This window comes from Bos grunniens, chromosome 10 (genome assembly GCF_055505025.1).
Source record: "Bos grunniens cultivar Pamir isolate PY7600 chromosome 10, Bosgru_T2T1.0, whole genome shotgun sequence".
NCBI lineage: Eukaryota > Metazoa > Chordata > Mammalia > Artiodactyla > Bovidae > Bos > Bos grunniens.
The window spans coordinates 46,727,138-46,741,734 of record NC_141174.1 but is presented as its reverse complement, the minus strand read 5'-3'; the positions used below and the strand labels follow the sequence as shown (position 1 = coordinate 46,741,734).

Genomic DNA, 14,597 nt, shown 5'->3' with positions numbered 1-14,597 from the left:
ATTTCTAGTTGTTATAGGTTGGGCAGGTCAGATTCTTTTATAACAAACTCAGTGGGGGATCCAATATGTTTTCAGGAAAAAGTTTTATCAGAACATGTTGTTAGACAGTGCATTTCTACCTTCAAAGACAGGGTGTAGAAACAACCTTCTTTAACAGTTTTGTCTTTCTGACTCAGACAGAAAAGGAAAAGGCACAAGCTGAACACAGTAGGATGAAGAAAAAAATAAATGGACTTTTATTAATAAAGATGTTAGATTTATACCTTCACAACTATTACATTTCTTTTCCTTCCAAACTTTTGGGTTTCTTCTTTTTCTTTCTTTTCATTTTTGTTTTCTTTTTTCTATGTACACTGGGTTGTTAAGGGTTTGAATTTTGTGCTGTTGACTTCAGTTTTACTTGTCATTTATTCTGAGTTCTTACTGCTTGTAGAAGAATAATTTTTGCCCGCTGGCCATCTGGGATTCTACTTGCAGACTTTCTGACTCAGTAGCTTTTCCCCAAATCTGTGTACTTCAGACAAAGAGCTCAGCTCTCTGTGCCTCTTTCTTCTCCCCACCTGCTGTTCAGAGCATTCACATGTAGATGTACCACCACCATTCCACTCCCCTGCTTCACAAAGTTCAGAGGTTGGAATGGACCATTGTCCTCGAGTGCCACCCTCTTGCTGTCCTGATTGCAAACCACACCTCCTGTCTTGCCTCAACCTGAACTTCAGAGAGTAAGACTAAATGTGGTGTGATCTTGGGGAAAATACCAGCACCTTCTTATGCTTGCAAAGCCTGGACAGCACAGTTTGAGAAATTACTGCCAAGCAATCAGAGAGCATTCTATAAATAACATGTGAACTAATAACTTAAAATTTGTATTTAGCCCTCACCTTGCAGTGACTTAGACTGAATGAAATACTTCTGTATTTGATTACTTGTTCTAGACTTTTTATTGTAACAAGATGGGTAAATGTTTCTAAACACTCCTGTTGTAATGATGTTTACATATGCTTTATCATTCTAAATATTTATATTTTTATACAACATCATTCAGTTATGATTTACTGTTACTGTAGGTTACTGTTAATAGAATTCTTGTCTGAGGAATATATTTTATATAGGTAACATATAAAGAAGTTTAAGAAATACCGTTACCTTTACTACACATTACTAAATATTGTATATGCCCAATTTATGATATATTAAAGCTCAGGAATTACTGTTATAGGTATTCATTGTCATTCTATGTTACTTATGCCCCCCAAATTGGTAAATATTATTTTTTAAGTCCTTTGGTGACATGACTTTAAAAATATACTATTTCTTTGAAGATTTTAAAATGTTAAAACAATGATGACAAGCTAGAATTATAATATTTAATCATTTTAGTACATTCAGATATAGCAGTGGTTTATATATCGTCCAATGGACTTATTTTCAAATGGAAATCAACTTTTTTGTATGCTAAATAAATTTGGAACATTTATGATTTAAAAATACTATAAAGTATCCAGTTGCTCTTGAGACTTAAGGTGATCATATTTAGGGACAGACATTTAGGATTTTTGTTTACAGCGGGCCTGGTGTGGCAGCATGGATCACAAAATATTGCCAGAAACATTGCTATGATTTTGACTGTCGCAGTAACTGAGGAAGTCTAGATGTTGTGATCAGAGAAGATTATAGCTTTGGGGAAGTAGAAGTGTACACAAGGACAGAACCCTGTCTTCAACCTACTTCATTACCCCTAATTCAAAAGAAACCATGGCTATAGTTTGTGAATAGGTGACTTCCTTGCATTATAGCCATTCAGGGGTCATAAGTGTTCTTTGAATAAATTTGAAACTCAACAGAGCTTGCAGGGCTTCAGTGTAATCTGGCTCCTGTCCTGTTGGGCTCATTCTACATTCCCATATTCTACTCTGGAGCCAAACTAAAACCTTCACAGGGCATACTCCCTGCACACCTCATTCCTCTTTCAGCCATCGCTCTAGGGGGGTTCTCATTCTCTTCCTTTGGCCTGAAATACCTGGCCTCCCACTTTCCTTCAGATCATTTCTCCTTAACTTCTCATGTCTCAGTTTGGTGTCGCTTCTGCTGAGACTCTTACTGGTATTCTTCAGGCTGAGGTGTCTTTTTCAGCCCTTTATAGTTTCCTATATTTTTTCCTTATTCTTCCCTTATCCAAGCCACGTGGTTATTGCTTGGCACGTGTCTCTGTCCCCTCTGCGGGTAAAGATTGTGAGCTGCATCCGTGGAGATGCTAGGTCTCGCTCTGTATTCGGTAGATAATGCCTCACACCAAGTTCTATAGAGTAGGCATTCAGCAAGGACCTCTTGAGTTACTGCTGAATGAAAGAAAACCAGGGATAAGCCCAAAAGATGGAATCTGGAGTGGTACCCTTCAGGAACATGAAGTAGCATCTCAATTAGGGGAGATGATACTGAATAGTTTTAAGATTCTTGATACATATTACCACAATGTTTTTGAAAAAGGTTAAAGACATCTAGATCTTTCAAAGTTCAGCTTGAAATGAGCACTCAACAGTTTGGGGTACTCTACTTTCTGTTTGTTACAAATTTGTGAAAACTTTAATTGAAGGGATTGAAACCAGTATAGTGTATGAAATTTGACACTTATTTGCTTTTTATTGAGACAAGTTGTTTAAAAAGTATTTCCCTCTGTGATATTTTTATCTTCTTTTATCATTTTTTCTCCTGAGATGAATATTTTATTAATTTTTGTGAGTTCTGTATATATCTATAATATTAACCTTGGTTGTTTATGTTGAGTTGGTTTTCTTAGCTTTAAAGTTTAATTCGATTAATGTACTTTTGGGGGGGAAGCATATATTAAAAACCTTTAGAATGCCATATTTATTATTAACATTTTCTTTGGCAATCTATATTGCTTTTTTAAAAGAGCTCTTGTTTACTATAGTAAAATATACATTTTTGTAGGAGTTTTTAAAACAGGAGACATAAGAAATCTCTGCAATTTTGTAAATCAAATTGTACTTTTCAGATATAGATATTTTCTGTCAACAATATATGTGAATTTCTTGCTGTGACATTTTACATTTTACAACAAACTCTTTTTAATATCTATGTAATGTTTTAATGTGTGCATATACCATCATGTTTTAGCCAAATCTCTATTATGGGATGTTTAAGTTATTTTCAGCTTATTGATATAGAAAATTCTACAATGAACATTTTTTATATAATTTTGTACATCTTTATGCTTTTCCCCTTAGGATAAATTATTTGTGAAAGAAATTCTGTGTATAATAGTTTAAGGTTGTTGATAGATTTTGCTGTCTTCCATGAAAGAGATACCAGTTTACATACATCATATAGTGTGTGACAGTCCCCTTTTTTTGTTCCATTTTTGAAGCTGAATATTTTAACTTTTAGTACTCTTTACAAACCCCTTTTCTATTTGTGGACAAATAGCCTGCACATCAGTACTGATTAATTCTCTAAAAATAGTGGATAAAATATTTTACAATTAATCCTTAAAAATAATACATAGCTCAGTTAAAATGAAATTTAAGGAAACTTTTCAAGGTAAAAAAACAAGGTGAAATCACAAATCTAGACAGATAGAGGGAAAGCTGAAAGACATCTGCTAATTTCTGGGGTCTCTCAGCTTGGATTTTAACCACTCTATAGGTAATTAAGAGCTTCTCTGGTGGCTCAGACAGTAAGGCATCTGCCTACAATGTGGGAGACCCGGGTTCAATCACTGGGTTGGGAAGATCTCCTGGAGAAGGAAATGGCAACCCACTCCAGTATTCTTGCCTGGAAAATCCCATGGATGGAGGAACCTGGTAGGCTACAGTCCATGGGGTCGCAAAGAGTCGGACACGACTGAGTGACTTGACACTCACACATAGGTAATTAAAGGGAGTGTCCAGGTCCAGTATATTGATAGGAATTTGGGTTGGAGACCTTTGCACAAGTTCATTTTTCTCTTAGAGCTGTATGTGCAGTAAAAAAAAAAAAAAATATATATATATTCCGCAAAAGAAGACAATATATTTCTTTGTTGGGTTTAGCCAAGATGGATGGGGGAAAGCAGTTTTGCCTGAGAATTGCTAACCATAACCTGAACTTCACACAGGTTCAGGGTTAGGATTCACATTGCAAGGAGTGAAAAAAGTCTTAAGCTGACATTTTTATTTAAATAGGGGCCTGCTGGTGGTACCTCTGAGTATCTGGCAGTCAAAAACACAACTCCTCTCTAGAAGAATGCATCTTTTACCCATGTCTCAAAGGATTATCACTGATAATGTTTCAAACATACACATACTTAGAAACATACACATACTTACAAAACACATAAGGAAATAGGAAAGCATGAACAAAATAAGAGTCATATTCAACAAAGATCTTAAAAATTGTAATTATAGTTACAGCATGCAAAGAAAATAAGTATGTTTTAAAAAATAAAGAGTTTAGAAACATAAGGAAGAACTAACAAACTATAAAATGATGAATTTGTCAAATAGAACTTGTAGAAATGAAAAAGGTAAAAATCAAAATTAGAAACTCAATGGGTAAATTAAATGGCACAGTAGAGACAGGTGAGAAGAAAACTAGCTTATCAGAAGGGAAGTTCTTAAGTCACTGCCAGCATGTGGCAGAGAGACAAAGAGACAAAAAACATGAAAGGGGATTGAGTGACAAATATTAATAACTAATCAGAGTTTCATAAGGGACACAGAGAGAAAATATTCAAAAAGACAAATCTGAGAACTTCACAAGATTAATGAAAGATAGGAATATTCAGATACAGTGTAAGACTGGGGCAAAATATCCACACCAGAAGAATCTCAGTGATTCTGTGTTTCCACACAGAATATTAAAGACAATAAGATCTGAAAAGCAGAGAGAGAAAGGCCAGATGGAGTGACAGACTACATCAGTTGCCTATGTGACATCTCAACAGCATCAAAGCAAGCCAGAAGACTGCGGAATAACGCCTTAAAATGCTATGAGAAAATAAGTTTAAATAGTATACTCCGTGAAACTATCTCCTGAGAAAAACATTATTTCACCGAGAGGATCAACAAATTCAAAGTTGATTCCCTGAAAAGAAAAATTAAAATGGACAAACTTTTAGCAAGAAAGAAACAAAAGCAAAAAAAATAACATCAGAAATTAAAAGGGACCCATAGTTATAGGTGTTTTGGAACGTTTAAAAATTGTAAGTGAAAAATATAAACATCATTTTGAACAGTTACAAAACTATCAAAGGAAATTAAGCACTGTCTGAATAAGTGGGAGATATAATTTGGAGTTTGAAAGAATAGAAGACCATAGGAAGAACAGGATAGAAGAAACTACCCAATCAGCTCTTAAAGTCTTTTTGTAAAGCTATTATACAGTGGAGTATTGTGCAGTCATCGATAAATTGCTTAATGTCCCAGGAAATAGAGATCAGTGGGAAAAAGACACATTCATAAATAATATCAAAATAATTGGATGTCAAAATTTTAAAAAAACATGAAAATCATTTCCAATTGCAAATCAAACACAAATATGAAAGAAGAAAGTATTAAAGAATTTAAAAGTTCTGTGCAACTTTAAATTTGGGGAAAAATAGGTAAATAATTTTATATTCTCTGGATAGGGAAAGTTTTCATTTTTCTTTTTAAAGAATACCCCCAAAATATAATTTTTAAATAAATATTTCACAAATTTGATAGTATTAAAATAAGAATTCAATATTCATCTGAAAACATTATTAAAAGTAATGAAATGATAAACCACAAATAGAGAAAAGGGGCTATGGTTTTTCCAGTGGTCATGTATGGATGTGAGAGTTGGACTATGAAGAAAGCTGAGCACCAAAGAATTGATGCTTTTGAACTATGGTGTTGGAGAAGACTCTTGAGTCCCTTGGACTGCAAGGAGATCCAACCAGTCCATCCTAAAGGAGATCAGTCCCGGATGTTCATTGGAAGGATAGATGTTGAGGCTGAAGCTCCAATACTTTGGCCACCAGATGCAAAGAGCTGACTCACTTGAAAAGACCCTGATGCTGGGAAACATTGAGGGCAAGAGGAAAAGGGGACGACAGAGGATGAGATGGTTGGATGGCATCACCAACTCAATGGACATGGGTTTGGGTGGACTCCAGGAGTTGGTGATGGACAGGGAGGCCTGGTGTGCTGTGGTTCATGGGGTCACAAAGAGTGGGTCATGACTAAACAGACTGACTGACTGATTTGGACCAAATAACCAACAGATTACTACCAGAATGAATATATAAACCTGAAAGTCAATAAAAGACAAAAGAACGTTTATAGAAGTCATAGGTAGACACTTTGTAGAACAAATGTGAAAGGCCAATGAAATATTGCAATGATAGTTAATGGTAATAATTAAAAATAAAAATTAAAACTAGAAGAAATAACAACTTATATCCCCATATTGACAAAAATGAGATCCTGTGTTAGTAAGGATGTAGAACATGGAAGAACACCCCACTCCAGTACTCTTGCCTGGAAAATCCCATGGATGGAGGAGCCTGGTGGGCTGCAGTCCATGGGGTCATTGAGGGTCGGACACGACTGAGCAACTTCACTTTCACTTTTCCCTTTCATGTATTGGAGAAGGAAATGGCAACCCACTCCAGTGTTCTTGCCTGGAGAATCCCAGGGATGGGGGAGCCTGGTGGGCTGCCGTCTATGGGGTCGCACAGAGTCGGACGCGACTGAAGCGACGCAGCAGCAGCAGTACAGTTGAATGAAAGTATAACAGTTATTTAGTTTTAAGTCCTTACTGTTTAAAATAATGTATAAGGAAGAATTTGCAAGGTAAAAAGGACTTAGTGACTATTTCAACTAATAATAAGTTGATAGTGTATTGTCATGAATGACAAGTCACTGACTCTGTATGACCCCATATACTGTATCCCGCCAGGCTCCTCTATCCATGGGATTCTCCAGGCAAGAATACTGGAGTGGGTTGCCATTTCCTTCTCCAGGGGATCCTGCTGACCCAGGATCAAATCCAAGCCTCCTGTCTTCTGCATTGCAGGCAGATTCTTTACCCACTGAGCCATCAGGGAAGGTTGCTTCTAGTTTGGGGCAATTATGAATAATGATGCTGATTAGGTTTGTCCATGTTTGTTGGTATAAGACATTAATAATCTTAAAAAACTAAATGCATGGTTTATACATTATTTGTATGTATTAAACATTACAAAATAAAATAAAATAATGTAAGACAGACTTTTTGCTAAATTAATAGGTAGTGAATGATATTTTTATTCTAATTTTACTTTTTGATTACCATTGGTGGTAAGCATTTTTTATATTTTAATTTGAATGTTATTATTTGTCAATTGATATTGATGTTATGTGACCATTTTTCAATCTGTATACTATTCTTTTGCATTTGCAAAGAAAAAAAGTGCTATTTAAGTTTGTCCCCATTTTGGTTTTTTAAAAAATTTTAATGGTTTTTAAAATATCATTTTTTTATATTTTTAAATTAAATATATAGTCACAAAAAAATTTCAAAAAACTAAACCAGAAAAACAAACAAAACCCCTAAAGTATAAATAAACATCATTTTAACCCCCTTTTTCCAATTAACTGTTGTCAGCATTTTGGTAACTATCCCTGTTCCTTGTGACTGTATACACATGTATGTTTATATTAATATATACACATATTTATATATTTATGTATTATAGCAATCTTTAAAACTATCTATATAGCTGTACACACATGGTTTAACAAAAAAGATTTTTTTATGCCTAACAGAATACATTTTCCCCAATAAATTTATTTGTACACCATCATTTAAAAATATTTGATTTCTTTGTTCATGGTTTATTCAACAAACATTTATCAAGCCCTTAATAATGGTGTATAGTGGCATTATTTTATTGGCATTGAGAACAAAGGGATGCACAAAGCTCCTGCAGGGGTGGAAACTGAATGATATTTGGGAAAATATACAGTAAACAAGTATTTCATATAAGGTAATAATTAGTACTATGAAGGAAAAAATGCAAGGAAGAGGATAGAGACACGGGGTACTCAAGGAAGACCTCTTAAATAAGCTGGAACAAAACTGAATTGTGGGAGCCCACTGTGCTAGTATTTAGGGCAAAATCATCTCAGAGAAAATACAAATGCAAGTCCACAAAGCAAATCTTTAAAATTAAAAAAAAAAATTGATACTAGTTAACATTTTAGATTACTTATAATTACTAAATATTATAAACAAATTTGGAGAAACCATTTTTCTTAAAAGACTTCCTCAGTTCTTGCAAGTGTTCTAACTTTTCTGCTCCTTAATTTTCATACCCACTTTTCCCCTCTTGTATGTTTTCATGGTTATAGTGATAAGAAGATACATAAGTGTATCTGAAAGGAAGTTAATCTGATGCCATCTAACTCTTTAGGCTTAATTCATATTTCTTCAGGGGAAAAAATAAGTTTCAGAGAAACAAAAGTTTGCAAAATAATTAGAATATAGAATGTTAATTTGGAGAGGAATATTTATAGCTAAGACAAAAAACTGTAATGACTTGCCTTTAATTGTACTGCTACTTAATAATTTCTTTTTATGCCATTTTAATATCATGGAAACTTTAATAAAATCACTTAAAAAATAAGAACTTTGACATACATTTTAAAAATCTCCCTCAGGTTGCTGATGCCAAGTCTTTCTCGGGACCTTTTAATGTCTTGCTTGTGAAGACAAAATGGAGTAACATTGGCTTTCATATACTTCTTTTTGATCTGGAAAGCCTTCTTGAACTTTTGCTGCCGACTCCAATCCGTGATGTTGACCCTTCCAATTCATTCTACTGCAGTGAGATTCTGAGAAGAGCCAAAAGTACAGTAGAGAAGACAACACTGACACTGAAAAGAAATAAAACTGTCTGTGGTCCTCTCTCTACGGAGGTACATGCCAAGCCTGTTGGTGAAAGCCCAGCCCAAGGAGATAACGCCATCAAATTATCAGAAGAAAATGATGGCGTTAAAAAGCAGAAGAAAATAAAGAACTTCAAAAAGATGCACCCTAAGCAGTCAAGAAAAGTCGATGCCAACCTCACAATAGACACAGCTAAATTGCTCCTATCTTGCCTTCTGCCATGGGGAGTGGATAAAGAATTAGATAATCTCTGCATTAAGCATCTCAATATTTTAAAGCTTCAGGGTCCTGTTTCTTTAGGACTTGCTGCAAATGAAGATCACTTTTCATTGATGCTGCCAGGTTGGGATTTATACAATACTGAAATGAAAAAAGACTATTCAAAAGTGAATTTATTTTCTAGAAAAGTTTTGGACTTGTCAGATAAATACACTTCCACTTTTCCAAATCACTCTGGGATGCCAAAAGGACTGGAAAATAATTCTGATTCTTTGCAAGAGTCAAACACTATAGTTTATTTATTGAGCAAACTATTTTTAGTTAACAAGTTAGTTAACATGCCCTTAGAACTGGCATATGGAATGGACAGGTAAGACATACCTAGAGATTTTGACTTTTCTTATTTAGGATATTAAAAAATTATTATTATTTGTTAAATTTAGCTCTCTAGCCTCCCTTGTTTCTCCTTTTCTTTCTTCCTTCTTTCCTATAAGGAAGGAAGGAAAGAAGGAAAGAAAGAGTAAATAAGCAACATCTTCTTTAGCTCAAAACACATTTAAGAAAATCTTCCATTTAATTCTTTGAGATTGGAAAAATATTTGGACAATAAATCTGTATATTTTAAAATTGATTCATCCAGCAAATATCCACTGGTCTCATAATATGTTCCAGAAAATTCACAGTACTGGATGCTGAATGGTTCAACAGATAGGTAGATAGATAAACAGATTCACACACATTTGAAATCCATTATACTTGCTGTGAATTAACTATGAACAAAAAGCATTAAAGTAAATGCCTCTGATGATATATTTTATATATCATTAGGAAAGGAAAAATTTGAAAAATTCATACCTCAAATCCCACCATTTAATTTGTACTCTGGCATATTAATATAGAAGGGGTTACCATCAATTCATTTATAGAAAGTATGGTTTAGTAACAATAGCTATTATTTTGGGGGGGTTTAATATCTACTAGTCACCATGTAAGCCACATGATTTCACCGGCCACTTGATTTCATTCCATGTGCACAGCAAAGCTAGGGTGTAGGTGCAAGTACTTTGCTTAATGTATAGATCGGATATTGAGACTTATGAAGAGAAAGTACCAACCCCAAGATTAATTCAGAGCCTTGCAAGCTGATTTGAGGCCGGGTGTCAGTCTAATTCCAGAGCCTGATTGCTAACCTTGACCCTGTATTTACCTTCTCCCATGCTAAAATTCAATATAGTTTTTCATAGTCTGATGTTAGAAGATTTTATTTGATTCACCAAGTGCTTAATGAATATGTCCTTAGCACTAGCTTACAGAGGAAACATAAATAAATTTTTTATTTGGGTAGGAACTCTTTCAAATGATGAAATAATGCATATGAAGTAAGTAGAAAACACTTAAAAGAACAAGGAGAAACATTTGTAATATAGGTAAGTATTGTAGATGATCAGAGGGAAGAGAATAATTAGTGTGAGATGAAACCATCTGAAAGCCTTTGGAGAAGATGTACTGTTTGAACTGCTCATTACATGGTAGTAAACGGTCCTTGACATTTCTCTTCTTTGGTAAGAGCTCAGTTCAACAAATCTGTGCCAGGTACTATATAATAGACTTCCTACCTTCAGTGAACCTACAGTCTGGTAGCAAGTCCATATGGATTACATAGATTCAGTGTTAAGCTTCCTTCCATTTCAATGCTTCTATGCTATAGGGTTTTTCCATTTTCTGTTTGGTGGCCATAATAATGAGAAAGCAGAGACTGGTAAATTTCCATGATTCCTATACTTAAGTTACCTCTATTTTTTTCTTTTGTTCATTATAATATATTTATACATAATATATAACTTCATGTTTATAACATATATATATGTAATATGTGTATTTTAATTTCAGTTAGGCTCCTTTCACTTTTCTATTAATAAGAAAATTAAATAACACCTAATGTATGATAAAAAAATTATAGTCAGCCGATTCTAAAGACCTGAGAACAAATCCCAGTTTTGTGGTTAAAGTAGTGTGGCTTTGGACTGGTCACTTAGCCCCTTTGGGCTTTGCTTTCCTCATTTACAAAATGAAGTGAATAGAATAGGTGATGGTTAAGATTTCTTCCGGAGAAGGCAATGGCACCCCACTCCAGTACTCTTGCCTGGAAAATCCCATGGATGGAGGAGCCTGGTAGGCTGCAGTCCATGGGGTCGCTAGGAGTCGGACACGACTGAGCGACTTCACTTTCACTTTCACTTTCATGCATTGGAGAAGGAAATGGCAACCCACTCTGGTGTTCTTACCTGGAGAATCCCAGGGACCAGGGAGCCTGGTGGGCTGCCGTCTCTGGGGTCACACAGAGTTGGACACGACTGAAGCGACTTAGCAGCAGCAACATCAAGATTTCTTCAATTCTAAAAACAAATTCTATTTGTTAGCCTAATCGTGACCAGACAGAGCAGATGAGGGACTTAGTTACTATCACCAGAGGTTTTCATTCTGAGCTTGTTCCTGATGCTGAATACAGGATGTGGAGGATGTGTCTGGAGCCCTTCAGGGAAGATTAAGGGCTTTCAGCATGCTATCCATTAAAAGGCCTTAAAATCATTGCCACATGTTAGTTAATTCTTTACAAAATTCTTCATTAAAATAAATTATTGAATGAAGGTGTCAGGATTAGAGACTGCTTCCCTAAATAAGCCACATCAGATTTGATCTGCTTTTGGGAACTATGTGTCATATTTAAGGAAATCAAAATACTGTGTATTGAATTTTTCACAGTAAATCTTTCCAATAAATGTGGCCATTTTGCTCACATTTCACTGTGGTCAGGAAGGTGAAGAAATCTTTGCATGCTTAACAACTGAGTGCATGATTTAACTAAATTTTAAGCAAAGAGCTATTTGCCTTTAAGAATATCCATGGATAGTATCTGAAATTTTCCCCCATTGAATCACTGGACTAGGATAAAGACTGCCTTCATCAAGTCCTGATGGTATCTGGGGATAATTCTTTGGCAGATATGAACATATTAGGATTCAAAAATTTATTGCATTAGCCAAAATCACATGACTTAAAGTAGCAATGGCTTTCCAGTAAAAGTGGATCACAAAATAATTCTGAATAAACCAAGATTCACAATTCAATTGAGATTAGGCTTTTAGGTAATTCAAAGTGGGGAAATAAGATTCACCAAAGAGAATAATGTAAAATACATTGCTAAAAATAATGTGTTCAATTCCCAAATTTGTTAAAGTGGTCATGCAGTCAGTCATATCTTCAATTTGTTTCTCAAAATATGTTTATACATATTTAACAATATCTTTTAAATTTTTCCTCAACAGTGCTTTCAAAATCGAATCTGTGCATAATAAGATGAAAAGTCCTGGAAATGATATTCTGAATATTTCAAGCTTCTACAGTTACTTACGAAATGGTAAAGTAGTTACAGATATAGTCGAATTATTTTTCTATGAAATAAAAGTGCCATAACTGGATAGTATCCTACAGTTTAGAATGAGAAGGGTGCATGTTTACTACTTGGTTTAGTCTATGTTTCACATGGTTATAGTTTTATATTCTGTCTATATATATGAAATTTCATTATTAGAACAAGTATCTTATAAGATGTAATGTAATGGATTTTTCAAATGATCTGTGAAATGCCTAAAATTCTGAAGCTTTTCAGCAAGAAAACACTTAATATTAAATAAAGGTCCCATATGATTTATAAGAAAGCTTCCTATATCAATATCTTTATTACCATATAAGTATTATATTAAGTAGTTTTACAGCTTTACAGTTTTACAGCTATTTCAGAAATTTGTCTTTGAATTTTCCTGGGTAACAATCTTGGTGTTAAGATTTTATTTTGATGCCAAATGGCTAATTTATCTCCCAAACCTCCTCATCCAATTTTTTGACATCTCAAGTGAAGTGGCTCAGTTGTGTCCGACTCTCTGCGACCCCATGGACTGTAGCCTGCCAGGCTCCTCTGTCCATGGGATTTTCCAGGCAAGAATATTGGAGTGGGTTGCCATTTCCTTCTCCAGGGGATCTTCCCAACCCAGGGATCAAACCCAGGTCTCCCACATTGTAGGCAGATGCTTTTACCGTCTGAGCTACCAGGGATGTCTCCTTTGACATCTCAGTTCAGTTCAGTTCAGTTAAGTTGCTCAGTTGTGTCCGACTCTTTGCGACCCCATGAGTCGCAGCACACCAGGCCTCCCTGTCCATCACCAACTCCCAGAGTTCACCCAGACTCACGTCCATCGAGTCAGTGATGCCATCCAGTCATCTCATCTTCTGTCGTCCCCTTCTCCTCCTGCCCCCAATCCCTCCCAGCATCAGAGTCTTTTCCAATGAGTCAACTCTTCGCATGAGTAGCCAAAGTACTGGAGTTTCAGCTTTAGCATCATTCCTTCCAAAGAAATCCCAGGGCTGATCTCCTTTAGAATGGACTGGTTGGATCTCCTTGCAGTCCAAGGGACTCTCAAGAGTCTTCTCTAGCACCACAGTTCAAAAGCATCAATTCTATCTTTCCAGCTATTCAGGCCAAGAACTTTAATGCCATTTTGACTTTCTCCTTTTCCTCATACTCCACATCCAAACTTTTAGTAATCATTTTGGTTCTATCTTCAGAACATATCCCAGATTCTGACTGCTTCTCTCTATTATTCTGCCAAATGCCTGGTGTGAGACTTCATCCCCTCTTGCCTGGATACAGAAGGCTCCTAACTACCCTCTGCTGTTCTTGACTCCTGCACTCTATTCCCAACCAAATATCCAGAATGGTCTATTTGAAACTAAGTCAGAACCTCATGTGTGTTAGTTGCTCAGTCATGTCTGACTCTTTGTGACCCCATGGACTGAGCCTGCCAGGCTCCTCTGTCCATTGGATTCTCCAGGCAAGAATACTGGAATGGGTAGTCATTCCTTTTTCCAGGAGATCTTCCAGAACCAGGAATCAAACCCAGGTCTATCTGCACTGCAGGTGGATTCTTCACTGTCTGAGCCACTAGGGAAGCCCTCATGCTACTACTTAACACTTTTCAGCGGCTTCTGTTTCACTCTGAATAAAAGCTACAGTCCTTACGATAGCTCATGAGGCCCTGTATAACCTGGCTGCTCTACCTATGTCTTCACACACGCCTCCATCTGACCTCATCTCTTTGTATTCATCCCTAGCTTCACTACTTCCAGCAAGGCTGCCTTTTTAACTCTTTCCAGAACATGTCAGGCAGGGTTAAGTCTTTGCACTGAGTGTCCCCTCCTCCTGGAAGACCCTTTCTCCAGATTCCGTATAAGTCAACCTGCTGTTCCCCACCTCTATTCTCTATCCTTCAATTCATCCTCAAATGCCATCTTATCAATGCAGGCACCCTCCATTCTCCCTAGCATACTCTACCCCTTTCCCTGTTTGACCATAACCCTTTTCAACATCTGACATGCTGTATATAATTTTTTCATTTGCCACCTACCTCCTGCCACTCAAATGTAGG

The 14,597-nt window shown here is 35.9% G+C and overlaps 1 protein-coding gene across 1 annotated transcript in view; it reads left to right on the top strand.

The window, feature by feature from the left end:
- The window catches only part of WDR72 (WD repeat domain 72), a 225,558-nt gene that overhangs the window by 124,248 nt on the left and 86,713 nt on the right, over positions 1 to 14,597 (top strand). Inside the window, exons 15-16 of the mRNA XM_086321014.1 lie at positions 8,667 to 9,484; positions 12,441 to 12,532. Coding sequence (XP_086177140.1) covers positions 8,667 to 9,484; positions 12,441 to 12,532 — 910 coding nt within the window. The remainder of the gene's footprint in view (positions 1 to 8,666; positions 9,485 to 12,440; positions 12,533 to 14,597) is intronic.